This window comes from Callithrix jacchus, chromosome 20 (assembly GCF_049354715.1).
Source record: "Callithrix jacchus isolate 240 chromosome 20, calJac240_pri, whole genome shotgun sequence".
Classification (NCBI taxonomy): domain Eukaryota; kingdom Metazoa; phylum Chordata; class Mammalia; order Primates; family Cebidae; genus Callithrix; species Callithrix jacchus.
Window position 1 is genome coordinate 24667362 of NC_133521.1, and position 27833 is coordinate 24695194.

The 27833-nt window shown below is 57.1% G+C and overlaps 5 protein-coding genes across 26 annotated transcripts in view; 3 read left to right on the forward strand and 2 right to left on the reverse strand.

Annotated features, from left to right (window-relative positions):
* Nucleotides 1-5864, reverse strand: part of TRADD (TNFRSF1A associated via death domain) — a 22867-nt gene extending 17003 nt beyond the window's left edge. For 3 of the 4 annotated variants that reach the window (XR_013530089.1, XM_008986027.6, XM_017966904.5), the window contains exon 1: nucleotides 2397-2471. The gene's annotated coding sequence lies outside the window, so the exon portion shown is untranslated. Of the gene's footprint in view, nucleotides 1-2396; nucleotides 2472-4721 lie in introns of those variants that run through there. The other variant, XM_035282014.3, reaches the window with a different exon arrangement.
* Nucleotides 2509-6436, forward strand: FBXL8 (F-box and leucine rich repeat protein 8). 3 transcript variants are annotated; one of them, XM_002761061.5, is made up of 4 exons: nucleotides 2509-2606; nucleotides 4302-4504; nucleotides 5109-6112; nucleotides 6277-6436. In XM_002761061.5, exons 2-3 carry the CDS (start codon nucleotides 4353-4355, stop codon nucleotides 6079-6081), a joined length of 1125 nt encoding a protein of 374 aa, XP_002761107.3. In that variant the 5' UTR covers nucleotides 2509-2606; nucleotides 4302-4352; the 3' UTR covers nucleotides 6082-6112; nucleotides 6277-6436. The 3 variants fall into 3 exon arrangements, with proteins under 3 accessions (XP_002761107.3, XP_008984273.3, XP_035137904.3); XM_008986025.4 differs by having other exon boundaries at nucleotides 5109-6436; XM_035282013.3 differs by having other exon boundaries at nucleotides 2509-2561; nucleotides 5109-6436.
* Nucleotides 6040-12124, forward strand: HSF4 (heat shock transcription factor 4). 3 transcript variants are annotated; one of them, XM_035282004.3, is made up of 15 exons: nucleotides 6040-6112; nucleotides 6277-6404; nucleotides 6702-7163; nucleotides 7761-7869; nucleotides 7958-8085; nucleotides 8185-8309; nucleotides 8535-8610; nucleotides 8821-8885; nucleotides 9374-9476; nucleotides 9713-9851; nucleotides 10076-10199; nucleotides 11026-11131; nucleotides 11231-11296; nucleotides 11461-11530; nucleotides 11813-12124. In XM_035282004.3, the coding sequence occupies exons 3-15, from the start codon at nucleotides 7041-7043 to the stop codon at nucleotides 11965-11967; spliced, it is 1389 nt and encodes a 462-aa protein (XP_035137895.2). In that variant the 5' UTR covers nucleotides 6040-6112; nucleotides 6277-6404; nucleotides 6702-7040; the 3' UTR covers nucleotides 11968-12124. The 3 variants fall into 3 exon arrangements, with proteins under 3 accessions (XP_035137895.2, XP_035137894.1, XP_054104790.1); XM_035282003.3 differs by having other exon boundaries at nucleotides 9727-9851; nucleotides 9972-10199; XM_054248815.2 differs by lacking the exons at nucleotides 6040-6112; nucleotides 6277-6404 and having other exon boundaries at nucleotides 6938-7163; nucleotides 9727-9851; nucleotides 9972-10199; nucleotides 11818-12124.
* A 594-nt stretch (nucleotides 12125-12718) lies between these two features.
* On the forward strand, nucleotides 12719-18380 carry NOL3 (nucleolar protein 3). 9 transcript variants are annotated; one of them, XM_035282019.3, is made up of 5 exons: nucleotides 12719-12753; nucleotides 13053-13110; nucleotides 16789-17094; nucleotides 17241-17600; nucleotides 17703-18380. In XM_035282019.3, the coding sequence occupies exons 3-5, from the start codon at nucleotides 16800-16802 to the stop codon at nucleotides 17708-17710; spliced, it is 663 nt and encodes a 220-aa protein (XP_035137910.1). In that variant the 5' UTR covers nucleotides 12719-12753; nucleotides 13053-13110; nucleotides 16789-16799; the 3' UTR covers nucleotides 17711-18380. The 9 variants fall into 9 exon arrangements, with proteins under 9 accessions (XP_035137910.1, XP_035137906.1, XP_078213577.1 ...); XM_035282015.3 differs by having other exon boundaries at nucleotides 16792-17094; XM_078357451.1 differs by having other exon boundaries at nucleotides 12719-12744.
* MATCAP1 (microtubule associated tyrosine carboxypeptidase 1) lies at nucleotides 18250-27542 on the reverse strand. 7 transcript variants are annotated; one of them, XR_013530086.1, is made up of 9 exons: nucleotides 26839-27542; nucleotides 24465-24655; nucleotides 22987-23612; nucleotides 22761-22904; nucleotides 22366-22498; nucleotides 21140-21445; nucleotides 20946-21043; nucleotides 19261-19573; nucleotides 18250-18821 (listed from the first exon to the last, which is right to left on the reverse strand). XR_013530086.1 is itself a non-coding variant. In XM_054248814.2 (8 exons), the coding sequence occupies exons 3-8, from the start codon at nucleotides 23554-23556 to the stop codon at nucleotides 19409-19411; spliced, it is 1416 nt and encodes a 471-aa protein (XP_054104789.2). In that variant the 5' UTR covers nucleotides 23557-23612; nucleotides 24465-24655; nucleotides 26839-27542; the 3' UTR covers nucleotides 18250-19408. The 7 variants fall into 7 exon arrangements, 4 of the variants coding, with proteins under 4 accessions (XP_054104789.2, XP_078213549.1, XP_078213548.1 ...); XR_013530087.1 differs by lacking the exon at nucleotides 24465-24655; XR_004737362.3 differs by lacking the exon at nucleotides 24465-24655 and having other exon boundaries at nucleotides 26823-27542.
* Between the last annotated feature and the right edge of the window lie 291 nt (nucleotides 27543-27833).

Below are 27833 nucleotides of genomic sequence, written 5' to 3' on the forward strand. Positions count from 1 at the left end.
CTTTGTTTTTTTAATTTTCTTGTTTTTGAAACAGGGTCTTGCCCCGTCACCCAGGATGGAGTGCAGTGGCACTATCACAGCTTAGTGCAGCCTTGACCTTCCCGACTCAAGCAATCCTTCCGCCCTCAAGCAATCCTTCCACCTCAGCCTTTCGAGTAGCTGGGACTTCAGGCACATGTCACCATGCCTGGCTAGCTTTTATCTTCCTTCCTTCTTTCCTTCCTTTCCTTCCTCCCCCCGCCCCCTCTCTCTCTCTCTCTTTCTTTCCACTGGGTTTCACCATGTTGGTCAGGCTAGTCTCCAACTCCTGACCTCGGGATCAGCCTGCCTCAGCCTCCCAAAGTGCTGGGACTACAGGCATGAGCCACTGTGCTTGGCCTAGTTTTAATATTTTTAGTAGAGATGGAGTTTCACCATGTTGCCTATGCTGGTCTCAAACTCCTGGGCTCAAGGGATCTGCTCATCTCAGCCTCCCAAAGTGCTGGGATTACAGGCGTGAGGCACCACACCTGGCATCCTAATCTTTTCATAGAAAACATTAATACTTGGCCAGGCCAGTGGCTCATGCCTGTAATCCCAGCACTTTGGGAGGCCTGGCCAACATAGTGAAACTCCATCTCTAGTCAAAATACAAAAAAATTAGCCAGGCATGGTAGTGGGCACCTGTAATCCCAGCTCCTTGGGAGGCTGAGGCAGGAGAATCCCTTGAACCTGGGAAGTGAAGGTTGAAGTGAGTCAAGATCATGCCATTGGGCCAGGTGCGGTGGCTCAAGCTGGTAATCCCAGTACTTTTGGAGACCATCCTGGCTAACAAGGTGAAACCCCTTCTCTACTAAAAATACAAAAAATTAGTTAGGTGCGGTGGCACATGCCTGTAGTCCCAGCTAGTTGGGAGGCTGAGGCAGGAGAATCACTTGAACCCAGGAGGCAGAGGTTGCAGTGAGCTGAGATCATGCCACTGTACTCCAACCTTGGTGACAGAGCAAGACTCTGTTTCAAAAAAGAAAAGAATACATTAAGACTTGTGTTAATACCCAAACCACTGGATATTAACAGGAACTTTGCATTTTGTTTATCACTGGGCAGGATAGAAGGAGGTAGGTGGGGTGGGGAAGGATTGTAGGTGATTTTTATTTTCTTTGTATTTAGCAATATTTCCTGTTTTATGTGAAGGAGATAAATTTTCTTTGTATTAAAAGAGCAAAATAAATTTGTTTTCCTTGAAAGCAAAACAAGAAAAAACAGGGGAAGCCCTGCAAGTGACAAGTGGGTCCAGGAGCGCGTGGCAGGGAGCCAGCCATGGAGGTAAGACCAGCAGTGGAGGTGAGTCCTAGGAAAGTGGGCTGGGAAGTAGGAGAGAGCGGGAACCTCCCCTGGAAACGTTCCCTCTTTCAGGTCTTCCTAGCCCCTTGAGGTGGGAATGTTGACCAGATGGATGTGGTCCCACCCCAAAGGGTGGAAGTGGGGATTCAGTGGGACCAGTGTCTGCCCATCATGCCTGCGTGGGGGTTGTGGGGGGAAGCAGGGAGTTCTGGGAACCTGGAGATGGGGGATGCTCCGTCACACTCACTGGTACCAGACAGATGGCGGAGGTGAGCCAGGCTGGAGGTCGAGTTAACAGGGTAAAGAGGCCAGGGCCCTAGTTTTGCAATCCGCTGATTGGCAGCTCCTCCTATGTGTTCTTTCAAAGAAGCCCCTCTTGGGAAGCCCTTCGCCCCACCCACCTGTTGTCGTTCCTTTTTTGGGCGGGGCTGAGGCTTCCAGGCTGGGTCTTGAGAAATCTTGGTGGGCGGAAACTGTGGGGCACTTGAGTATCAACTAACAACGTTTGCCTCTATTTCCAGGGGCGAGCCAAGCACGGTGCCCCTTGAACACCTAACAGTCCCGGGAGAAGACCCACCTCTGGCTGGATGGACCGGGATCGCCTGTGGGAGTGGCTCAGAACTGAAAGCCTGCGACTCCTGGCGACCGGCCAGGCACACCCCCTACTCAGCTACACTGCTCCCGAGCGCTGGAGGGGAGCTTCCAGTAGCCCACTAGCTACTGGGCTCCCACTAGCCCACCCTCAAGCTGGCGTTTTGCACTTGCGATTAACTGGGGTGGGCAGAGGGGTCTCCGCTCAAGGGAGTGTTCAGAACCAGCCCCTCCTCCCCCACCCTCTCTCCTGCAGGGCCCTACTGCCCCTCGAAAGCCCTGTCAGGGAAAAGGAACCTGCGGGCACCAAATTCCGTACCGCCCCCCGCCTCCCACGAGAACAGCCCAATAGGCCGCCGTCACCAGCTGGCTAGAGCAGCCGCCGGTGACATCTGCGCCGCGCCCACGCGTCGGAGACAGGATCCACCTCGGCTCCCGCCTGCATTGGGGAGCCCACCTACCCACCTCCCCTCTATACTAACCTGGCCGCCTCGGCCGGGCCTGGGTTCCCACGCCCGCCAGGCTCCGCTCCACTCGCGCCGCTTCCGGGTGTGCGCGGAGGCTCTGGGGCGGCGCCCCAGCCCTAGCCACCCTGTCCGCCCGCGTGTCCCGCCCCGGTGGCTGCTTCCCGCCTGCTGTCCTCTGAGGTCAGTCCCTCGCACCGGGCAAAGCCCATCTAGTCCCCTGAGCAGGTAAGACACAGGCGCCCAAGTTTAGACGGCAGGAAGACCTGGACTTTGGGGGTTTGCGATTCTTACGAGGCCGGGGGCTCAGAAGAGCGAGAGTTGCCAGACTTTGGTAGAAAGGGGGCGCCCTCTGTAGACCAGAATTTTCTGGTGCCCCTGGGGATCCGGCTGCATGATAGCTGCTACGACTGGACACTGAAAACAGGGTGCTCATGGGTCCCAGGTACAAGCCTGGTAGAGCGTATCTGAAGCCCCAGGAAACACGTGGCACAAATTCCGGGAGAAACTTAGCCCGGAAGATATGGGGACATTAGCTGGCGACTGGTGTGAAGCCTTCTGTATGCAAACCTTCAGGAACCTTAAAACAAGATTGGGGGTTGGGTGCGGTGGCTCAAGCCTGTAATCCCAGCACTTTGGGAGGCCAAGCCGGACGGATCACGAGGTCAGGAGTTCGAGACCAGCCTGGCCAATATGGTGAAACCTCGTATCTACTAAAAATACAAAAATTAGCCGGGCGTGGTGGCGCCTACCTGTAATCCCAGCTACTCGGGAAGCTGAGGCAAAAGAATCGATTGAACCCGGGAGGCGCAGGTTGCAGTGAGCCGATATCGCGCCACTGCATTCCAGCCTGGGCGACAGAGCTAGACTCTGTCTCAAAACAAAACACCAAGATTGGCAACTTCAAAGAGGACGCACACGTTCCAGTAACCCCATCCCCCAGTAAAGGCCGCGCTCCGGGGTGGGTGTGCGGAGTTCCAGCCGAATCCAAATTGCCCGCGGGAGGCAGGGCTGCTCAGGGTTCGAAACTTGAACTTTGAGTCCCTAGAGCCGTCTCAGGCACTAGAGCCGTCAGGTCCCAGAGCCCCAAGCTTTTTCTCACCCTGTCTTAGGAAGCACCCGGGACACAGCCGTCAGGTCCCAGAGCCCCAAGCTTTTTTTCACCCTGTCTTAGGAAGCACCCGGGACACATCCCCGTGAGGCGGAGGCGGGGAAGGAGTCTCCCCTCTCGGGGCGTATTCAGCTGTGCCCCGCCCACGCCCCGCTTCCTGATTGGCTCACGGTCCCGGACAAAGAAAAGTCTGAATTAATGTTCCCGCCTTATTAACCCTGCAGTCACTTGCTGGTGTTAAGATGGGGTATCTCAGGCCCGGCATGATGGTTCATGCCTGTAATCCCAGCACTTTGGGAGACCGAGGCGAGCCGATCGCTTGAGCCCAGGAATTCATGGCCAGTTTGGGCAACAAAGCGAGACCTCGTCTCTGCAACAAAATTACAAAAATTAGCCAGGCTTGCTGGCTTGCCCCTGTAGTCCCAGCTACTAGGGAGGCTGAGGTGTGAGGATTGCTTGAGCCCGGGAGACTGAGGGTGCAGCGAGTTGTCAGTGCGCCACTGCACTCCAGCCTGGGTAAAGAGCGAGACCCAGTCTCAAAAAAAAAAGGTGAGGTTTCTCAACGTGGAACCTGTGGAGTCACCCGGGGCTTGTTGAAATGCAGATTCCTGGGCCTTACCCTTTCAGGAGAACCTGATTTAGTAGGTGAGGTTGTGAAATCTGCTTTGTGAACAAGTGTTAGGGTTATCTGATGCCCCATGATGTCTGAGAGGGCCTCAGTTCCTCAGGCCACATGCGTTTGTACAACAAAGCTTGATCTTCCCGCAACGCTTTGCGCCTTCCTGAGCCCAGAGACATCCCTCTTTCTCCAGGCCAGAGCTATTGGGAGTGGCGGATCCTCCCACCCCAGACGGATCTGGGCCATGGCTGAGCCTGGAGAGCGACTGCCAGAGGAGGTGCTGGCGCTCATCTTCCGCCACCTGTCCCTGAAGGACCGTGCTGCAGCCGCCAGGGTCTGCAGGGCCTGGGCTGACGCTGCTAACTCCAGCGCAGTGTGGCACGACACAAAAATCAGGTGAGCCTGCTCCTCCACACCCCTCTCCCTGCCTCCCTTTCACCTTCTCTGTGGAGTCGTGGGCTAGGCAGATTCAGGTTGACTCCCCCATATTAAAAAATAATCGCTGACATTTATTAACTGCCTAACACATACCAACCATTGTTTTTAAGTGCCTTACATATATTAACTAATTTAATCCCTACGAAAACCTTGTGTGGTAGATAGGTATCATTACCTCCATTGCCCAGATAGGAAACTGAGGCAGAGAGACTTAATCACTTCCCACGGATCACTCAGCTAGGGAATGGCAGAGGCGGAATTCCAAGCTAGCAGTCCAGAGGCCAGGCCAAGACACCTTAGAGACAGCTGAGAAAGTCCAGTTCCTAAAATATCATTGGTTCTCCATACCCGGGTTTCAACCTGTGGCAGATGCCACTAAACTCTTCTGAAAGGATAGGATGGGAGTTCCCTCCTTTGGGTCAACAGGTGTGGTCTGTACAGAGGTGGGGAGGGAGGCAGGAAGTAGGATGGCAGCTGGAACCCCAGCTAAGGCGTAGGTAGAGGCTTCTCCCCCGGTCTTGGGGACTCAGCCGAGGCCTTTTCTGCACGACTCTAACCCAAGTTGCGAATGTGAGCTGGAAGGCATGCTGCCACCTTATCTGTCCGCCTGCCTTGACCACGTTCACAACCTACGGCTGGAATTTGAGCCGTCGAGGGAGCCGAGTCGCCGGGCGGCCATCAAACTGCTGATGACTCTGGCGGACCGTGCCCTAGGGCTGCGAGGCCTCTGCCTGGAGTGCCGCGGAGAAAAGCCGCTCTTCGACTCGGGCCACGACGTCCTGGAGGCTGTGCACGCAGTATGCGGGGCGGCCCGAGAGCTGCGCCACCTCGACCTGCGACGCTTGCCCTTCACACTGGACGATGCGCTGGTGCTGCGGGCGGCGCGCAGCTGTCCCGAGCTCCACAGCCTTTTTCTGGATAACAGTACCCTAGTGGACAGCGTGGGTCCCGGATCAGTGCTCGAACTACTGGGGGCCTGCCCGCGCCTGCGCGCTCTCGGCCTGCACCTAGCCAGTCTGTCGCACGCCACCCTCGAAGTGCTGGCCGCGCCAGATCGCTCGCCTTTCGCGCTCCTGACTCTGCGCTGCGCGTGCCCCGAAGATGCACGCGCGTCCCCGCTGCCCAACGAAACCTGGGCTGCGTTGCGCCGCCGCCACCCTGGGCTGGCCGTGGAGCTGGAGCTGGAGCCCGCGCTGCCAGCCGAGAGCGTGACACGCATCCTGCAGCCAGCGGTCCCCGTGGCTGCGCTACGCCTCAACCTCTCAGGCGACACCATAGGCCCAGTGCGCTTTGCGGCGCACCACTATGCCGCAACCCTGCGCGCGCTCGAGGTGCGCGCAGCCGCTTCAGCCGGGCTAAATGCCGCGCTGGAGGAGCTGGCGGCGCGCTGCGCGGGCCTGCGCGAGGTGCATTGCTTCTGCGTGGTGAGCCCCTCCGTGTTGGACGCCTTCCGCGCGCACTGCCCGCGCCTGCGCAACTATACCCTCAAGCTTACTCGCGAGCCGCATCCCTGGCGGCCCACGCCAGTGGCATGATTGGGCGACTTCTCCCCCCGTTCCCGCGAACGTAAGCGCTCTGAGATGGGACGGGGTTGTCCAGGAGCGTCCTGACTGCTAGCTCTTTCCTTCGGGATTGTTGCCCCCCGGGTCTCTACGGAGTAGGAACTATGGGATGGTATCCGGACCATTCCTGGGAGCCCTGAGTCCACTCACTGCTCTCATCCTCTGCAGACGCCCCGCCCGCTCGGTCCTGGACACACTGCCCCCCGCGCCCCAGCCTCCACCTCTCTGCGGCCTCTGCAGCTCCGCGGCCCGGGCGCTGGGAGGGGGAGGGCACGGGCGCGGGCCGGGCCTCAGGGGTGAGTGTGAAATAAACAAATCCTGCAGCGTCTCTGCGTCCTATGAAAGGCGGGTCGGATCTGAAAGGGGAGGGCGGGTAACGCGCGGAGGCTGGAGGAGTCATCCCGGCAGAGGTGGGGTTTCTTCAAGGTCCTCTGGTCTGACAAGGGTGTGAGGGGTCAGGGACGGGGCACTCGCACCCTAGGAATGACTACCTCCCGGGGTTCGGCGGGAGGGGGCGTGCTTCCCCGCCTCACCCTATCCTATCTGCTTGCCTTCCCTGGGACTTCACTGTGTCTCTGGCTACCGCCTTCTAGGACTTGCCCAGCCCACACCAGGTCGCGCACCGGCGATTTCTCCCGTAGAACAAAGAAGGAAATAGAGGGACTGAGAAGGGTGGGACTCGAACCCATCTCCCACCTCAACCCACCCCACCCTACCTCTCCACTCCACACATCCCATCCAGCCAGCTCTTTCTGTCTGCTGGAGCCTGGCCGCTGACCGAGCCCCGCCCCGCCGGCTCGCACGTGGCCCCCGCCTGACCCGGCGCCCCAGGGCGGAGTAGGGCGGAGCGGGCGGCAAACGCAGCACTTTCCGTGGCTTTGACGAGCCCGCAGCGGCCGGGCCCGAGCGCTGAGCCGGGCCGAGACTGCACCATGCAGGAAGCGCCAGCAGTGCTGCCCACGGAGCCAGGCCCCAGCCCCGTGCCTGCCTTTCTCGGCAAGCTATGGGCGCTGGTGGGCGACCCATGCACAGACCACCTGATCCGCTGGAGCCCGGTGAGGGCCGGGGCCCCTCGATTCCCCTAGTGGTCCCGGGGTCCCTCCACGTCAGTGAACACCCATGTCCGCCCACCTCCCGCCTGAGACTGGGCCGTGGATCCCCGGATTCAGCCATTCAGGGTAGTTCACCTTGGAGTGTTCGAGATGGGGGTTTCCTCTGGCCAAAGAAGGGTTAGGATCCTGCATCCTGGAGATCTACAGCCCGAGGGACCTTCGAGGCCATTTAGTTCCCACCCCACCCCATCCGACAGATAGGAAAACCGAGGCCAGGAGATGGGAAGGGCTGGTCTAGCTCAGGGTCACATTGCGGGGCTGGGGCCTGCCCTGGGCCGGAACCCTTCAAGCCTCTCCTTTCTGAGAACGGAATGTGGAGTTAGGGTGTGGCTGGGGGTAGGGACTCACTGTGGTCGCTCCAGGCTAGGCCTTGGAGCCCGTTCTGGCCTAGCCTCGACCCATATCCCCATAAGGGGCAGGCCTGAACCCCAGAGTGAGCGTGAGCGAGTGCGCGCGCCGGAGCGCAGGACTGGCCGTGGGTGGGCACCGCTCACTCTCCTGGTCTCCGCCCGCATGGCGGGCGGGCGGCATTCTTGGTAGAGCGGGACCAGTTTCCTCGTAAGCGACCAGAGCCGCTTCGCCAAGGAAGTGCTGCCCCAGTATTTCAAGCACAGCAACATGGCGAGCTTCGTGCGCCAGCTCAACATGTGTGAGTCCCTAGGGCCAGGCGGGGAGCGGGGACGGGGGAGTAGGTGCAGGGGATGGGGCCACCCACGCCCCCATGCCCCACTCCCTAGACGGTTTTCGGAAGGTGGTGAGCATCGAGCAGGGTGGCCTGCTCAGGCCGGAGCGCGACCACGTCGAGTTCCAGCACCCGAGCTTCGTGCGGGGCCGAGAGCAGCTACTGGAGCGCGTGCGGCGCAAGGTGGGGGCGGCGTGCAGGAATGAGCAGAGCCGAGGAGGGGTGCTGGGGCTGCCGGCCTTGCTCCTGCGACCCAGTCCCGACGGTGCCTCCCGCCCTCAGGTGCCAGCGCTGCGCGGAGACGACGGCCGCTGGCGGCCAGAGGACCTGGGCCGACTACTCGGCGAGGTGCAGGCTTTGCGGGGAGTGCAGGAGAGCACCGAGGCGCGGCTGCGTGAGCTCAGGCAGTGCGCAGGTGGCGGGGAAAGAGGGGACGAGGTTGGGGGTTCGGGATGAGACCAAAACTGGCCGCCCAGTGGTTCTGGGCAGCCCCTTCCTTTGTCCGACCCTGGCTTATGGGAGATCTCTAGATCATCCGGGTGGTCTCCTGGCTCCCCAGCCTCGCCATTCTGTTGAGGGTGGTGAGTGGGCGAACTCTCAGATGCCTCTACACCCTCCCACTCCTTCCCCAGGCAGAACGAGATCTTGTGGCGGGAGGTGGTGACACTTCGGCAGAGCCACGGTCAGCAGCACCGGGTCATTGGCAAGGTGTTCCTCTCCCCATGTCTCGCTTCTCCCTCCCACTCCTCGACACTCTATTCCTCCCAGTCCTGGACACTGTATTCCTCCCAGTCCTCAGGAACCTTATTCCGCTGTCCAGTCTCCCAGAGCCCCTGTTAGACCTCCCTCCTTCACCTGGAAGTGCCTGGGGTGGGGGCAGGGTCCAAAGTATGAATTAACCCTTTGCTTTATCTTCAGTTGATCCAGTGTCTCTTTGGGCCACTTCAGGCCGGGCCGAGCAATGCCGGAGCCAAGAGAAAGCTGTGAGTGAGAAAGCCAGGAATGCCCACACCCACTTCCAAGACCCCACAGAAGTCCCCTTGCAAGGATCCCTTCTCCAGAAACTCCTTCACAAGCAATCCTCATCCCTCCCCCTGCACTACATTCCTCACACCATCTAGGATCTTCTTTCCCCAACTCTACCACCTGGTACCCCCACTCCCAGATCCTCCCCTTCCTGGACCTTATTCCCAAATTCCAACCCCAGCAGCCCCCTCCCCCTCCCCTCAAAAAGCTTCCCAACAGCTGAGGGCCTGGGGCTCAAACCAGGTTCCCTCCCTCCCCTCTCTACCCCCAAAGGGCCCCCATCTCTGGGGGGAGCCCCTTCCACCTCCAGCATGTGACTGATGCCCTGGCAACTCAGCTCTGCTGACTTGGCTGCTGGGGCCTGAGGGAGGGAGGGAAGTGCAGGCTGAGGGGCATGGGGGCTGACCCTGCCCCACCCCTGCCTATGCCCTGCTCAACCACACAGGTCCCTGATGCTGGATGAGGGGAACTCTTGCCCAACACCTGCCAAGTTCAACACCTGCCCCCTATCTGGTGCCCTTCTGCAGGACCCCTACTTCATCCAGCCGGTAGGTTTGTCTTCTGCCCGCTTCCTGAGGGCATGGCTGGGCTTACTGGAGAGCCTGTTCCTTCTCCCCATCCCCTAAAAGGAAGAGAAGATGGAAGCCAGCCTTTCCCCCAACCAGACCCAGGCCCTCCAGCATGGACTGAACCTCCTCCCTCAAACCTCCCTTAGACCTGGCCCAGGTGGGTGTTGGTGGGGTTCTGGCTCTCCCTGTGCCTACAGGCCAAGGGCTGGGCCTAGCCTTCCACTTACAGCCCCTCCCAGAGACGACTTTGGGCCTCAGCCCTCACAGGGCCAGGGGCCCCATCATCTCTGACATCCCAGAAGAATCTCCATCCCCTGAGGGGACCAGGCTTTCTCCCTCCAGTGACGGCAGGAGGTAAGGGGGACAGGGCTGCCCCTGGGAGGCCTGTGGGGGAGGGGCTGGCAGCCCAGATGGCTGTGGGGGTACGGGGAGAAGTCAGTGCCAGGGTCTGGTTGAAGCTTTTCTCTGGTGCAGGGAGAAGGGCCTGGCACTGCTCAAAGAAGAGCCGGCCAGTCCAGGGGGGGATGGCGAGGCCGGGCTGGCCCTGGCCCCAAACGAGTGTGACTTCTGCGTGACAGCCCCCCCACCGCTGCCTGTGGCTGTGGTGCAGGCCATCCTGGAAGGGAAAGGGAGCTTCAGCCCCGAGGGGCCCAGGAATGCCCAACAGCCTGAACCAGGGGATCCCAGGGAGATATCCGACAGGTGAGTAGAGCCCCTGCTGGACCACGAGCCCTGTGATAGAACAGCCTTACCAACCCCCATAGCTTCCCAGCCATTTGACTCCATGATACTCACCTGACTTCTTGGCCCCAGCATCCAAGTCCCTTGGAAAGCAGAACCTCCCAGTCAGGGCACTCAGCATCTTTAGAAGAGCTCAGAAACCTACAGATTAAATGAGTTCCCTGGGGTGATTGTAAAGCATACAATAATTTAAGAAGCATTGGTGGCCATGAGATGGCTCATGCCTGTAATCTCAACACTTTGGGAAGCTGAGGTGGATGGATCACTGAGGTCAGGAGTTCAAGACCAGCCTGGCTAACATGGTGAACACCCCCCCACACTCTGCTAAAAATACAAAAATTAGCTGGGTGTGGTGGCGTGCACCTGTAGTCCCAGCTACTCAGGAGGCTGAGGCAGGAGAATCACTTGAACTTGGGAGGTGGAGGCTGCAGTGAGCCAAGACTGTGCCACTGCACTCCAGCCTGGGCAACAGGGAGACTCTTTTTAAAAAAAAAAAAAAAAAAAAGAAAGAAAGAAGAAACATTGATGTTAATATTTGCATAGGGAGGGGAGGGATCCCAAAGCCCTAGCTCCACCACCCAAACTTCAGGTCCCAGGTAGGAAGCAGAGGCACTCTCTGTGCCCCTTTATGGCAGGGGTGGGAAGGCTAGGGGTGGAGGGAGAATGGGGTCCTCTCCTATCATTTTCTAAATGTTGGGGTTTTAAATCTCGATGTGTCTGGGTTCCTTGGGAACTTAATGGGGGGAGGGGCAGACACTGCAAGCCAAAAGCATTTCTCTGTGCACAGCGGGCCTCTGGGCCTGGAGAGGGGGGACAGGAGCCCAGAGAGTCTGCTGCCTCCGGTGCTGCTTCGGCCCCCCCAAGAAAGTGTGGAGACTGCAGGGCCTCTAGATGTAAGTACCCCTTCTGCTGAAGCAGAGGCAAGAGGCCTGGTGGGGTCTCGCTCTCTGTGCAGCCTGGGGAGGGCACCAGTGACCCAGAGCTCTCCTCAGGTGCTAGGTCCCAGTCTCCAAGGGCGAGAATGGACCCTGATGGACTTGGACATGGAGCTGTCCTTGGTAAGAAGAGGGTTGGGGAAGGCAGAGACCAGGTGGCTGAGCCAAGCCCTCTGGTCCATGGCTGTTCTCTGTGAGCTGGAGCCGTGTCTCCAGGAGGACTGCTGCAGCTGCCCACTTAGCTGCTAGATCCCTTCCCAGCTGCTCCCTGTGGTTCTCACATGCAGATGCAGCCCTTGGTTCCAGAGCGGGGTGAGCCTGAGATGTCGGTCAAGGGATTAAATTCTCCAAGCCCAGGTAATGGTTGTGATGACTCCCACCTAGGAGAAGGGCTTGATTGGGCTGAGCTACCTTGATTGAGCAATGGGGCAATCTGAACTTTGCAGGGAAATTCCAAGTTCAGACTGCCCTGCAGAGAGTTCCTTGAGCCACCCATGCCCTCACCACTGGGTGAGAGTGGGGAGGTTAAGAATGGATGTTTCATCCTAACTGAGCAGAAAGCAGGTGGGCAGGGCTCTCCTTCCCTGATGAAAGGAGGGGGAACCTTTCCCTTCGTGAACACTGCCCAACTTCTCCTAGGGAAGGACCCCACGTTGGGGGCGCCACTCTTGCTGGATGTCCAGGCAGCCTTGGGAGGCCCAGCCCTGGGTTTGCCTGGGGCTTTAACCATTTACAGCACCCCTGAGAGCCAGACCGCCTCCTACTTGGGCCCGGAAGCCAGTCCCTCCCCCTAAGACCCTGGCCTCTGAAGGGGGCTCGAGTCAGTCCGCAGCTGCACACCCTTTTTGGCTTCCTGGCGCCCCCTGGCGGGGGTGAGCGAAGCCCCCACTACTCATCGTCCTCTCTCCACTACCCCGATTAGCCCTGCACATAAACTCCATTTTTTTTTTCTGTTTCTGGTCTCTTTTCTCTATCGGCCAGGGAGCACAGGAGTTGTGGATGGGGGTGATTTTGCATTTGTAGACGCGTTCAGTTACTAGGTCTTTAATAGAGGAACCCCGGTAGGGTGGAGATGGTTGGGGATCTGGTGCCTAGCTCCCCTGCCTAGGCCGGGATCCAGGGCAGGCGCTGGGCCGATGCAATCTCTGGGAAACGGGGGCTTCTGGGTCACATTCAGCTCTGCAATGCATGCGTTCTGTGATCCTGGGTGAGTCAGTACCCCTCTCTGAGCTTCCTCTGTGACAGGCAGGGAAGAGGGGTCGATGACAGGATAGATGCAAAGCACCTGGAAATTGGCAGGCCCTGAGTGGGCATTGGACGTGTGGGGCCGCGGGCCGAACTGACCCCTCCTGGCCTCATCTCCCGGTGCACCCCGGTTGGGGAGGGAAAGCTGACTACGTGCACGTCCCCAGCCAGCGCGCGGCCTCCGCGGCGTGGCTCCCAGTGCCCGGGGAAGAACCCTCACCCTCCCTATTCCCAGCAGCCCTGGCCGCCCCGCCCCCGCCGCAGCTGCTGCACCCACCCCCACCCTGCCGGGCCCTTTCTGCACCGTCATCTCCTGCCCCGCCGAGGTTCGACCCGTGAGTGGGGCCGCCCAAAACGGGCCAGACCGGGAGCCCCACTCCCGGCTGGGGGAGGGAAGGGAAACCGAGATTGGGCAGAATCAGCGCACCACTGGGTTGGGGAGGTCTGTGGGCCCCGCCCTGCCGCTGGACTCTCAGGCTCTGGGACTGAGTGGAGGGAGGTAAGGGGATCCGTGCGGTCGTACATCCGCAAAGGCTCCGCAGTGTCCCCAGACCCTGGCTCCCCGGCCAAAGAGCCCGAGCATCGAGCTGGGGTTGGAGTCTGGGACCAAGCTCCACGCGCTCGCCACCACCAGGCTCTCTGGGAAACATCTGACCCGTCGCCCTCGAAGGACTGACCGCTAAATAACTTCGGTATTGAGAACTGTTAAATCCTCAAAGGGAGAGCCCAGACCAGCTGGAAAAAGGGCAGGACTTGGGGTCATAGGAGGAGAAAGCTAACATGAGAACAATTTAGGCTGGAGTAGAGAGGAGGGGCCAATCCAATCTGCACCCTCCCTGTGTCTGTCCCGAGTAGGTACTCTCCCCCTCTCCCTTCCTGTGCCCACCGATTGGAGGGACACTGGAAGCCTCAGCTGAAGAAAACAGAGGATCTGCGTGTATACAATGCAGTGATATTGGTTATGTGGTGGTGAGGGCATATGTTTGTTTACTGGGTACACAGAAGAACCACCTGCCCTTGGGACACTTAGGCGTTGGTGTAGACAAGGGAACATTTGAGTCGTGGAGGATGGATAGGTCCATGAAGTGGAGGGAGGGGAAAAGGATTCCAGTCTTAGGGCATCAGCAAAGGCTCCAAGGTGCCAAGGCCATAATGAGTTCTCCCAGCCCTGACTGGTGGAGGGAAGCTGGGAAGGACCTGGCTGTCCAGGGTGGTGGGAGGAGGTTAGAGTAGCCAGACCAGATAGTTAAGGTCTGATAGGCAGTGGGGTGGGGTGGGGGGAGGTAGATAGATATTTAGGATGGGATTTTGCTAGACAGGAGAATATAGTTCAGTTCCTCATAGCTCAGGCTGGGGCAAGTAAGATTCCAGTTTTACCACTGAATCTCTGAGCCTATCTCCTCATCTGTAAAACGGGAACAGTAATCCTAGCCCAGAAAGTTGTCAAATTCACTGTGCTGTGGGGTCTAGTGGAATGGGAGTGAGAGGGCCTCAGACGGACTGTTACAGGACATGAGGTGACCATGGTGGGGTGGTGAGGCAGCAGCTGATGGATACTCACTGAGAAGTGGAGAAGCAAGACCTGTCACAGAAGGGACATAAAGAGAGACGGAGGTGGCTCGTGTCTGTAATCCCAGCACTTCAGGAGGCTGAGGCAGGTGGATCACCTGAGGTCAGGAGTTTGAGACTAGCCTGACCAACATGAAGAAACCCTGTCTCTACTACAAATGCAAACTTAGGTGGGCATGGTGGTTCATGACTGTAATCCCAGCTACTCAGGAGGCTGAGGCAGGAGAATCACTTGAACCCGGGAGGCAGAGGTTGAGGTGAGACAAGATTTTGCCATTGCCTTCCAGCCTGGGCAACAAGATCAAATCTCTGTCTCAAAAAAAAAGAGGGAGAGGGAGAGAGAGAGAGAGAAAGGGAGGGGCAGGGAGTAGTTCTGGTCTCAGCTTGGTAGCCCAGGAGGAAGGGCTTCAATGGGCAGGAGCCAGGGTGTGAAGTGACAGGAGCGATATAGTGTGACACCAGAGGGTACTGAGAGAGACCTGGGAGGCAGGATGGGGGCTAGAACCAAATCCTTTCTCCCAGAGAAGGCCCAGCCTCCTAGAGTCAGAGGAGGAGGCAGAGAAGGGACAGCAAAGGGAAGAGGAGATGGAAGGATGTTGTGTGAACAAAGGCAAGGCAGGGAGGAGGGGAGGTTATTATTATATATATAATAATATATATGTTAATATATAATAATATATATGTTAATATATATGTTTATATATATATATATATATTATGGGGGCGGGGGTGAGCTGAGGCCATGGTCCAAAGCCGGCTGTCTTTGCCTCCTAATGCCAGGGGTCTTGCTGGCTGCATCAGGCCACTCACAGGAATGGGCCATAATCCTCGGTTGGGAATAAATGGACAAAGCAGCCAGGTGCGGTGGCTCACACCTGTAATCCCAGAACTTTGGGAGGCTGAGGCAGGCAGATCACAAGGTCAGGAGTTCGAGACCAGCCTGGTCAACATAGTGAAACCCCGTCTCTACTAAAAATACAAAAAATGGCCGGGTGTGGTGGCTCAAGCCTGTAATCCCAGCACTTTGGGAGGCTAAGGCGGGTGGATCACGAGGTCATGAGATTGAGACCATCCTGGTCAAAATGGTGAAACCCTGTCTCTACTAAAGATACAAAAAATTAGCTGGGCATGGTGGCACATGCCTGTAATCCCAGCTATTTGGGAGGCTGAGGCAGGAGAATTGCCTAAACCCAGGAGGCGGAGGTTGCAGTGAGCCGAGATCGTGCCATTGCACTCCAGCCTGGGTAACAAGAGTGAAACTCCGTCTCAAAAAAAAAAAAAAATACAAAAAATTAGCCAGGCATGGTGGTGAGTGCCAGTAGTCCCAGCTACTCAGGAGGCTGAGGCAGAAGAATTGCTTGAACCCAGGAGACAGAGGTTGCAGTGAGCCAAGACCATGCCACTGCACTCCCCAGCCTGGGCCACAGAGTGAGACTGTCTCAAAAAAAAAAAAAAAAAAAAGGACCAAGCAGATTAATTTTCTCTAATAGCTGCTGTTTGGTAGAGATAGTCTCTCATGAGCCAGGTGTGGTGGTGCATGCCTGCAATCTCAGCACTTTAAGAGGCCAAGGCAGTGGATCGCTTGAAGTCAGAAGTTCAAGACCAGTCTGGCCAACATGATGAAACCCTGTCTCTACTAAAAATACAAAAATTAGCCAGGCATGGTGGTGCACACTTGTAATCCCAGCTACTCTGGAGGTTGAGGCATGAGAGTCACTTGAGCCTGGGAGACTGAGGTTGCAGTGAGCCCAGATTGTAGCACTGTACAACAGTGAGACTCCATCTCAAACAAACAAAAAACCATACAGTCTCTCAAAATAGGGAGATCCATGGAGGAAAATCCAAGTTCGGTGAGCATTTGTTGGTAGCTTGTATGAGCTAGGCCTTCTGTACTTTAAGATCAAACAAAATGTTTGTAGGTCATTCCCAGGTCAGCAGGGAGACAGGTGGGTCTCAGGTGATATCAAGAGATCTTGGTCAGAGCTAGGCCTGAAAAAGATTCTGGTATCTCTGCTCAGGAATCAGGGGACCAGGAAGGGTCATGAGACCACATTGGGGTTGCAGTATGGCGGTGGTGTTGGTGAGAGGATGCAGGGACACCCTGCTTGGAAGGGCTTGTCTTGGAAAGTTGCATCTCAGGGTCAAGGTAAGGGAAGAGGGGCAGGGAGGCTGTCAGCACTTTGTGCTCTGGGTGCAGAGAGGACTGGAGGGGAGAGTATGGAAGCAGGGAGCTCTGATCCCAGGTTCTGCAGGGCCAAAACAGGAGGCAGAAGGCTGGACTTCGTAAGTGCTGAGGATGGTGAGAGAAATATTCGGCAGACAGACTGGAAAGGACTTGTCTGCAAGCTGAGTGTGGAGTATCAGCTTCAATCCTATGTTTTTCTGCCTGGATAGGTGGGGAAGTAGATTTGAGAGAAAGACGATAGTTTGGATAAACAGGGTCTGAACCCAGCTCAGATCTGCTGGGGCTGGAGCTCAGAAGGTCCTGGTTGGGGAGGGCATTCAGACAGTAGATGCGAGTCCTGGGAGAGGCAGGGGAGGAGAGGAGAGCCACAGCTGACGTTTAGGGACAGAAGGAGGAGCCTGAGGAGGAGACAGGACAGAAGCGTCTGGAGAGGCAGGACGCTGAGTTCCCTGTGTTGGCCTCCAGGTCCTGTGCTTGCGGAGCTGACTGGAGGCTGGCATCGAGGTGAACTTAGACCCCAGTCTGGGTGTTCACTGGGGGCATTGAGAGACAGAGGTCAGAGGCGGCGCGGAGCAGGGAGGGCAATCACCTATTACTTCTCTCCCCTCTCCCCAAGCAGCTCCAACGATGGGCAACGCGCAGGAGCGGCCGTCGGAGACTATCGACCGTGAGCGGAAACGCTTGGTCGAGACGCTGCAGGCGGACTCAGGGCTGCTGCTGGACGCGCTGCTGGCGCGGGGCGTGCTCACCGGGCCTGAGTATGAGGCGTTGGATTCACTGCCTGATGCCGAGCGCAGGGTGCGCCGCCTACTGCTGCTGGTGCAGGGCAAGGGCGAGGCTGCCTGCCAGGAGCTGCTGCGCTGTGCCCAACGTACCACGGGCACACCGGACCCGGCCTGGGACTGGCAGCACGTGGGCCCGGGTGAGCGCGCGGGGCCGGGCATAGGGGAGGGAGGGGGCGGAGCAAAGGTCCGGGGAGGGCGGGGTTGTCGTCTCCCCCTGAAGCAGGCGAGTGTGGAAACAGCATCGGGGTCAATTGAGTCTCAGTCACTTCCACTTCCGTCCCAGGCTACCGGGACCGCAGCTATGACCCTCTGTGCCCAGGCCACTGGACGCCTGAGGCACCCGGCTCAGGGATCACATGCCCCGGGCTGCCCAGAGCTTCAGACCCTGAAGAGGCCAGGGGCCCTGAGGGCTCCGAGGCGGTGCAATCCGGGACCCCAGAGGAGCCAGAGCCAAAGCTGGAAGCCGAGGACTCTGAAGAGGCTGAACCCGAGCCGGAGCCGGAGCTGGAACCCGAGCCGGAGCCGGAGCTGGAACCCGAGCCTGAGGCAGAACCAGAGCCGGAACTGGACCCAGAACCCGACCCAGAGCCCAAGCCTGACTCAGAGCCGGAGCCCGACTTCGAGGAAGGGGACGAGTCCGAAGGTGTGAGGCCACCGAAACCCTGAGCTGGTTTTGCGGGAGGGTATCGCCTGGGGAGCGGATGGCGGGCCCCACCTCCTTGACAACTGTCCCGGTCATCTCTAGATTCCTGAAGGCCAGAGCACTGACCGGCTGTGCACCGCCCATGCTGGATAGGACCTGGGATGCTGCCGGAGCTGGATCAGATGCCACCAAGGCTCGGTCCAGCCCAGTACCGCTAGAAGTAAAGAAACTCCCGAGGGTCAGCCAGGTCCTGGGCTCTCTCCATGATTCTGGCTGTTTGCCCAGGAACTGAGGGTGGGTGCCCCTGAGTCTCAGTGACCTGGGCAGCCCCAAGCCCACCACAATCACCACCCAGTCCTAATCTGCCCCTAGGAGCCCAGGCTGCACCCTGGAGACCTCAGACCCAGTGCCCTATTGGGACAAGGACCTGACCCTCATGCCCACATACACAACCCATTTTCCCTAATGAGTCACTTGGCAGCCTGTGTAGGTACCAGCTCAACCCCATGCAAGTCCCTGGGTTTAACATGTAGCAAGTGGAGGGGGACTTCTCTCCATGTAGGGAGGGCTTAGAGCTCACAGACTTGAGAAGTGAGACTAGAAGAGGGGAGCAGAAAGAGGGGAGTAGACAGAGGCCACAGACATCATATCATTGTCATTACTGTTTTAATTGTCTGGCTTCCCTCTGGACTGGGAGCTCAGTGAGGATTCTGACTAGTAACTTACACAAAAGACACTGTACACATATTATATTTGCTGACTAAATGAATAAGGACTTTCCAACTGCGTTTCTGAGTTTTACAGATGGGAAAACTAAGGCCAGAGGGTAGGAGTGGGGTTCACACAGCTAAGTCTGAAGGGAAACTGGAAGCAGCAACACCTATGCACCTCACCTGGTCTAGGAGGGGTTCAGGACTTGGGCCACCAAACTCTAGGGGCCTGTCCCTCAGACGCAATTGTAGCTGCTCCTAGGCTGTGCTAACCTCTGCCAGAAACCAGCTGTGAGAGTGTGGGCAAAGACAGGAACAGCAGAGGCCAGTGGAGGGGTGGGGACAGGGCCAAGGGAACTTTTGGGCTTGACTCACAAGGCCTGAATCACTGTGTGTGTGTGTGTGTGTGTGTGTGTGTGTGTGTGTGTGTGTGTAATGTGAGTGGGGCTGGGAAAATCGGTGCCTTCCAGGAAGGAGTATCCTGTTCTCCCCATGGAATCTTCAGGAGCTGCTGCTCCCAGCCATAGGAAATAGAGCACATAAATATGGAATAAATACATAATCAGTGAGAGAGGCAAAGTGTTGTAAAGAATACCCCAGACCAGCTGGGTCTCTACTGACCCCAGGCTCAGGCCATCAATCACCCCAGGAGAAGGGATCCCAACCCCCACCAGGACCCAGTGAGAGGTAGACAGCACAAATGCTGAAGGAGCACCGAGGGGCCAGGTGGGGTAAGGGAGACACTGGAGTACCCAGCCACCCAAAGCCATCTCATGCAAGAACAAGTTTCTATTCCCAAACAAACCCATCCCCATTAATGCTCAGCTCCGTTCCTGCCCCCATGCCTTCCCTCTGTTCAACAGAGAGCTGGAAGGAGGAGGGCAACTCAATTTGCCAGACATGCTGCTACATGTCCCCAGGCCCCAAGAAGGCTAGCAATGGACACAAACCCTCTGATATTGACGCTCCTCACGGAATGCTCCCGCCCTCTCAACACCCCCAAGAAACACCCAGGAAGCACAGAGCAAACAGCTTCATGTTCTGGGGGCCTATCTGGAGCTTCTGTCCAGGGCCTCTGCCTGCAGCCCTCAACTGACATCACTCTGGCAGCAGACGACCCAGCTCTGCCTCATCCAGCCGGTTGGTGGCCATGATGTGCTCCAGCTGCTGCCGGTAGCGTGCTAAGTCCTGCATGAAGTGGGGCACCCGGGTATTATCCAGCACCCCATGGGGCCGCAGGTGGTCCACATCCTCATAGGACACCTGCAGGAGGAAGCTGGGCATCAGGCATAGGCAGTAGCCCCTGACTTTCAGGTGGCCGGTCCCAGCCCACTGCTTACAGCTTATTGCCCTTTGGTCCGCGACTCCTTCCTCTCCCCTCCTGATCCACAAGCAGCTACAACGTTTTGTACTACAACATTCTAGGCTCAATCCTGGGTCTTTGCTTTTTCTCTTAATAGTTTCTGTCAGAGATCTCCTACGACCCCACTCCTCTCTCCAGCCCAGCCTCTCCCCTCACCTCCAAACATGGGCATCCAACTGCCTCCTTAACGTCTTCCCCTGGATAGCCCTCAGACTGGCCCCATATCCAACGGTCAACTCCTGGGTGCCAGCTTATGCTAGCTCCACCCTCTTCACAGTCACCCAGGTCAGATTCCAGGGAGGGGGCTTGGACTCTCACCCTCCCATCAGGGAAGCCACTGAGTTAAAAGGATTCCCCTCTCTGAAGAGTCCTCCAGCTAGTCCCTTCCTCTCAAACCCCATGGCCACTGCCTGGTTATGCCAGACCACCATCCCTTCTGCAGGAGTGACAGGAAAGGCCTCCTCCTCATGCCCTTTCCCTCCCTTCCCTAGGCCTCTCTCCAATCCACCTCCCATAAAACATCCAGAGGGCACCTTCTAAAGCAAATTATCAGTGCCACTCCTCTGCTTAAAGCGCCTCCCGCCGGGCGCGGTGGCTCACGCCTATAATCCCAGCACTTTGGGAGGCCAAGGCGGGTGGATCACGAGGTCAAGAGATGGAGACCATCCTGGTCAACAAGGTGAAACCCCGTCTCTAGTAAAAATACAAAAAAATTAGCTGGGCATGGTGGTGTATGCCTGTAGTCCCAGCTACTCGGGAGGCTGAGGCAGGAGAATTGCTTGAACCCAGAAGTCGGAGGTTGCAGTGAGCCGAGATCGTGCCATTGCACTCCAGTCTGGGTAACAACAGAGAAACTCCGTCTCAAAAAAATAAATAAATAAAAATTAAAAAAAAAAAAAAAGCTCCTCCCACTCCCTGTTGCTTCAGATGAGGTCTACATTCCTTGGCCTGGCACAAATGCCAGTGCGCCAGTACCAGGGAGTTGGTCAATGTCCTTTTCTGCAGCCTCCTTCCCCTGGCCTTCCTGATTGCTCCCTTGGCCTAGAATGTTCACCTCCTTTGAGATGCAGTTTCTAAACACACCTGCAGCCTCCATTAGGCATATGATTTTAGCTGTCAGAGTCATTTCATCTCCTGTTCTCACTTCCACCCACGCTTCCCCCGCCAGCAGAGGCCTGACACCCAACCCTCAGTCCAGCACCAATCTGAGGCTCAGGGTATACTATGGCAAAGCAGGGAGCTGGCTGAGGCTCTCAAGGTCCAATCCCTCACCTTGCCCAGTGAGGTCAGCAGCGGGAAATCAATGGTCTGGCGATGTCGCAGAATGCGCACGATGCCGTCTAGGTACACCTGGTCCTTGCTGAAACAACCTGGGAGCGCGGGAAGTCGGTGAGCCTGGCCACTCGCCCGAGGCCCTACCTCTAGACCCACCCCACCCTAGGCACCTCCCCTACGCTGGCGCCCACCCGGAAGCGAGGTGTCTGTCTGGCCGCGCTTGGCGCGCACGCAGTACTCCCAGCGCACGTTGGCGTCCTGCACGTAGCGCGCTAGGTCCTGGAAGAGCTGGCGGAAGGACATGCGCGCGGCACGGTGGATGGTGTAGTAGAGAAGCGCGGCGCGCCACAGGAACGGCTGCTTGCGGAACAGCACGCTGTGCAGGCTGGCCAGGCCCTCCTCTGTGGGGTTCGCCGGCCGCAGCCCATACCGCAACCGGCCCTCCGCGTTGTGCCACGGCTGGCGCGCGTTGTTCACGCCCCGCAAGTAGTGGGTGCCTGCGGGGAGGGCGAGAACAGGCGGCGCTGGGCGGGGCGTTTGGGGACCCCCCTGCGAGCCCAGCCCAGGCCCTCCTCCAACCCGCCGGGCTCTGGCCGCGACATTTCCATCTTCATGCTCCCGAACTCAGGCTACAACACAATCTCTCCCAGCCCTAAGCAGCGTGAAGCCCCTCCTCCAGTAGACTCGCACCCAAGGATCCACAGAGGCTCACATACATGAATCCTCTCCCATCCATCTGCCCCCAGCCCTACACACACACCCCTACGCACGTGTACGAACTCTCCCGAACTGACATTGCCCCCAGCCCTCCGGAGCACAAGAATACATATACCACCCTGCCCAACATCCTGGGTGTCCATATCATTTTGAACAGTCACGCTGATGACCCTGGTAAAGAACACCTCTTGCCCAGAGCAACAGGATTGTCGAGGAAGAGGGACAGTCGAGGAAGAGGGACAGACAGATAGGAGTAGTGGTTAGTGCCCAGCCTGGCGTATCCTCTCCTAAACCAGGCCCCGTGTATCCTCAAGCCAAGTCCACTCCCAGGAGCTGGCCTTCCACCCTGGAGGGCCCATGTGGTGGCTAGCCTGATGGGACCCTGAGGGTTCTCCCTCTGGCCTGTCAGGGCCTCATCAGCCTTGCCCCCACTGCCAAGACAAGTCAGAGAGGAAGGAGAGAGAAAAATATACCCCAAAGGAGCAAGAGATGAGGGCGAGCCCAGAGCGTGGGCAGGCATGTTCTGGCCTACCTCTGCGAGCCAAAGGGAGGAGGTGGCTGCTCAGGAAGGGAAAGCCCCGACCTCAGGAGGGAAGGGGGAGAAACAAAAAGGGGAGTTACTGGGGTCCCTCCTTCCCACCCCCCCACCTCCCAGGCCCCTTTCATGCCTACCCACCCACCCAGATGTTCACATCCTGACCTATCTCATGCCGCAGCATGCCCTCCAACCAGTACTGGCGGGCTCCGGTCAGGTTGATCGCTAATGTGGGCCGGCTGTTCTCCACCATCATCACTGCCTGGGACAGCAGGTCCTCACTCAGCTGCACCACAACCTGCAGGTGGCAGTGCTCTGAGCCACGGCCACCAGTTTGGGGCCAGGATGCAGGAGGACCCAATGATACCACAGGGCAGTGGGGCCAGACACTTGGCCAGGACACCTGCCCTCCATCACCTCTGCTCAGAAACAGCTCCCACCTCACTGGGGCAGGGGCAGGAGCAGGGGTTGGTCAGGTGTTGAGCTTGCCTGGGACCACCCACAAGACATCCTGATTTGGGGCATGTAGAGGAAGGGCTCTGCAGGCAGGACAAGCTCACCTCCCCAACGCAGCCCTCCTTCTGCATGTATTTGCGCACAATGGACCATATCTGGCACTTGGTGAGCAGCTGCCCCCCGGTGGCAGCCTCAAAGTGTTCATAGGTTCCAAACTTCTCCAGAACAGCCTCAATGATGCCAACTGCCTGTACACAGGGCCACAGTGGCTGGTCAGGACAAGCCCCTTGGGTGGTCAGGGCCAGGGTGTGGTGGGCAGGCTGGACTGACCTGATGGATGAACTGTCCAGAAGCCTCACAGTACTTCTCCAGCACAGCAGTGGGCACAGGCTCCTGGTACTCGAACTGTGGATTGTAGGTGTAATGGGACTGGAAGAACTTGTCTCGCTCACGGTCCATGTTGGTTGGCCGCAGGGCCACCAACATGCAGGGGCTCTTGCTGGCACCATGGCCTGCATCCCTTTGAGTCTTAGCAATGTGAGGCAGGGAGGCTGCAGGCCGCAGGGTGCCCCCACCTGGGTTCCGTCCCCGTCCAGGTGGAGGCCGTCCCAGGGTGCCACGCCCCCGCCAGCCAGCACTATTTACAGTGTAGGTGCTCTCACTGCGACGCATGTGGCCACGGTGGCCCAAGTGCGGCTGTGAGAAGGGCTGCTGCTCAGGCTGGGGCTGCAGTGCTGGGGGGACTGCCAGAGCCAGAGGCAAGGCCAGGGACTGAGACCAGGCGTACAGTGGTGGCCCATCTCGGTCTGAGGGCTTCAGCCTATGGCGCAGGGTTGAGGGACTGGTAGGCGGGCCGTGGGGTGCCTGCTCATACGCCTGAGCCCCTGAGTCCAGCACCATTCTGTCCTTGGGGTCACATCCAGCCGGGTCACTCCAACTCCCCACACTGTCGACCTCTGGGGACACAGAAGGGCATGTGGAGACCAGCATGAGTGGGTGTGACCAGAGGACCTGCAGGCCCTGTGCTCCACAATGCCTCTGCTGGGCCCTTGGTGGGCCCAGGCTCTGCTACCAGGGGTCTGAATGGCTGCAGCATTCATTGCCTCCAGCAGACTCGCCCAAGTATGCTGGGCTGGGGGAAAGCAGGTTTTTTTTTTTTTTTCATTTCTGTTTTTTCAGATAGGGTCTTCCTCTGCCACCAAGCTGGAGTGCAAAGGCATAATCATAGCTCATTGCAGGTTCCAACTCCTGGCCTCAAGCGATCCTCCTGCCTCAGCCTCCCAAAGTGCTGGAATTAAAGGCATGAGCCACCATACCCAGCCAAAAGCAAGAGTTTTAAACACCCACCTAGATGGTGGTTACTGGAATCTTCTCAACCTGTGAGCTCCTGAAGGCAAGGAATGAGCCCCTTACTCCCGATTCTAATCTCTGTGCTCAGCAATCACTTAATCTGGGAGGTGGTACAGTGCAGCCACAGCTGCCTGGACAGATTAGGTAGGTGAGAAGGCCTCGGGCTGCCTTTTGCCTATGGCATCTTCTCAGTGCCACCCCTGCCCACCCACCTGGCTTTACCCACATCCTCCTGTCCATTTGGCCTCAACTTGAATCTGTCTGAGGGCCCCACACTTACCCCAGCTCCCCCCAGAATCCCCTCTCTACTCTGGGCCATCTGTTGAAATCCAAATTTAGAATCTGCTTTTGGGGAGCAGAGGGAAGCTTCAGCAAATCCAAACAAGCCAATCTCTGGCCTGTCCCCTATCTGAGGGATTTTTCCAGTGGTCATCCAAGGCCAGTGTCAGGGTGCTCACCCCAGCTCTGTTCCAGGACTCAGTCTAATCCCGTCTCTCCCCAGAGACTGCCTGGAGAGGCTCCAGCTGCCGAGCTCCCTTGCCTGCTGAGCGACTCACTTCCAGCATTTCTCCTCTCTCCTACATCATCAATCTCTTCCTCTCTACTGGAGTCTTTCCATCAGCATAAACACATGCTGTTATTTCTCCATCTTAAAAAACAAAACAAGACCCTCACTAGAACCCACACTCCTCCAGCTACAGCCCCGCTGGGTCTCCCTCTATCTGCTCCTGTTATACCACATACCTTGAATCAACTATACCCAGTCTCCAGTTCCATCTTTACTGTTCTCTCTCTCTCTCTCTTTTTTTTTTTTTTTTTGATATGGAGTCTTGCTCTGTTGCTAGGCTGGAGTGCAGTGTCGCGATCTCGGCTCACTGCAACCTCCGCCTCCTGGGTTCAAGTGATTCTCCTGCCTCAGCCTCCCGAGTAGCTGGAACTACAGGCACACACCACCATTCCCAGGTAATTTTTGTATTTTTAGTAAAGACAGGGTTTCACCATATTGGCCAGGATGGTCTCGGTCTCTTGACCTCGTGATCTGCCCGTCTTGGCCTTCCAAAGTGCTGGGATTACAGGCGTGACCCACCACACCTGGCCTCCCATTCTCTCTTAAATTCACTCCAATTCGCCTTTTCTTCCCTGCTTTCCATCCATATTGATTTGATCAAGGTCAACAATAACCAGCAATGACCTTCATATTGATCAGCACCCAATATAGTTAATCACTGCATCCTGGAAACATGCTGTCCACTTGGTTTTCCAAACACACTCAAACTTAGTTCTCCTACTACCTCACTGGCTGTTTCTTATTGGTCTCCCTTGCTGGTAATCCCTATCTCCCTGACCTCTTAACACTGTAATCCTCCAGGACTTGTTATGGAAACTTCTGCATTTATGTTCACTCCCTAGGTGTTCTCATCCACTCTTGTGGTTTTAAATACATTGGCTCAGACTTATTCCATAAACTTTAGACCAGTGTTGCCAATTTCAGTGCAATTTGAGATAGGGTCTATTTGTCCAGGCTGGTCGTGAATTCTTGGTCTCAAGTGATCCTCTCACCTCAGCCTTCAAAATAGTTGGAAACACAGGCACACGCCATCATGTCCAGTGTCAGTGCAGTGTCTTCACTTGAATGTTTTTTGTTTGTTTGAGATGGAGTCTCACTCTGTTGCCCAAGCTGGAGTGCAGTGGCGCAATCTCAGCTCACTGCAACCTCTACCTCCTGGGTTCAAGCAATTCTCTGCCTCAGCCTCCCAAGTAGCTGGGATTACAGCTGCCCACCACCATGACTGGCTAATTTTTTTATTTTTAGTAGAGATGGGGTTTTACCATCTTGGCCAGGCTGATCTTGAACTCCTGGCCTCATGATCCCCCTGCCTTGACCTCCCAAAGTTTTGGGATTACAGGCATGAGCCACTGCACCCAGCCCAAGTTGAATGTTTGACAGGCATATCAAACAGAATATGTCTGGGATGTTCCTCCCCCTATATAATGGCATGGGTCACTCACTTTCCTCAAATCTCTGCATCAATATCATGTTATTGGAAAAGCCTCTTTAGGCCGGCCACAGTGGCTCATGCCTGTAGCATTTTGGGAGGCTGAAGCAGGTGGATCCTGAGGTCAGGAGTTCAAGACCAGCCTGACCACCATGGAGAAACCCTGTCTCTACTAAAAATACAAAATTAGCCGGGTGTGGTAGCACATGCCTGTAATCCCAGCTATTTGGGAGGCTGAGGCAGGAGAATCACTTGAACCCAGGAGCCAGAGGTTGCAGTGAGCCAAGATTGTGCCATTGTACTCCAGCTTGGGCAACAAGAGCAAAACTCCATCACACACACACACACACACACACACACAAAAGCCTCTCTAAGAACATACCCTCTATAAAATAGTAAATCTCCTCTCCCCTCTCAACTATCTTTCCTTCCCCAAATTGTTCTCTGTAGCAGTCATCACCATCTGAAGTGTACTTCAGTATACTTTATATTTGCATAATAGGTATATTTGATGGCGATCTGTTTTATCCTTTCCAACATTCCCAGCTGTATCCCCAGAACAGTGCCTGGTCTGGAGCAGTTGCTCAATAAATAAATGAACCCAAGAGCCCTTCTCCTATCAGAACTAGAATTATGCCTTCCCTGCACTTTGCTTCCCTACCTAGACCTCATCTTCTCCGTCTCTACTCCCCTCTATCCTGCCTAATGACCAGCTGCTTGAAAAGACTTCAGGTCTCAGGCTTTACTCCCTTTAACTCCACTTTTCTGGACTCCTCACCCTTTACAGGCTTCTACCTGGGCCAGTCCCCTCCATCTCACCTTTCATTCAACATACCTCCTCGAAATTACCAGAAAACGCACTTCTTTCATGTCTCAGGTTCTTCCGCCAAGAATGTCCTTGCAATATATTCCTGGAGCAAACTCTTAAGCATTCTTCAAGGCTCACTTTAGGCCTCACCTCCTCCAGGAAGCCTTCCCCGCGTCTAGAGTCCCACTGCTTCGGCGACTTCTTTACTCAGAGCTGTCACTGTCGGATCCTAGGTCCGTGTCCTCCCACCATCCCGAATTCCCCGAAGGCAGGAACCGGGTCTGATTCACCCTAGTGTACGAAGCACCCAGCACTAGGTGCATAATGAAAGGATGGATGGGAGAGGAGCCCCCGACTACTAAAGGCGGGGTCTGGTGACAAATGAGAGGGTGTGGCCTGTGCCGATAAGAAGTCCCGGGAGAGGATAAGGCGAAGAGCCAATGGGGAACCAGAAATCGAGGAAGGGCGTGATATGCAGCCAATAAGCGGCGGAAGATAAGGCGAAGGGCGTGCCAAATGGAGGGTGGGGCCAGGAGACAATGGAGTGGAGGGTTCTCCCGGGGATCAAGAAAGGTCACGTCGCGCTCCTCCTCCCGGCCTTTGTCGGGGTTCTGTCCGCGTGCCGCGCCCCCACCTGTTCGCTCCTCTTCTCGCCGCCCGCAGCCCAGCCCCCGCTCTGCTACACCGGCCACAGACCACCCAGCCGCTGGGAGCCGACGCCGATGACGCATGCCCTCGGGCGCGCGCACGCTATTAGGAAGGTTGGGGGCTTCGCGTCAGTCTACGCGGCGGCGCGTCCCCGAGGCCACTGGGGGCGGGACCCGGCCGGGGCGAGGGGGTGGTGTTCGTGGTCCTGGGCCCGCCCTTTTCTGAAGGCCCAAGAGGGTTTCTGGGATTCAGAGGCTCCCAGGCTGCCGAGACTCCTGCTCACCGCCTGGGCGCGGAGACGTGGGGTCTAGTCCGCGACCTCGGGAAACGCAGTCCGCACAGAGGGCCAATGCCTGCCTAGGCGGGGCGCAGCT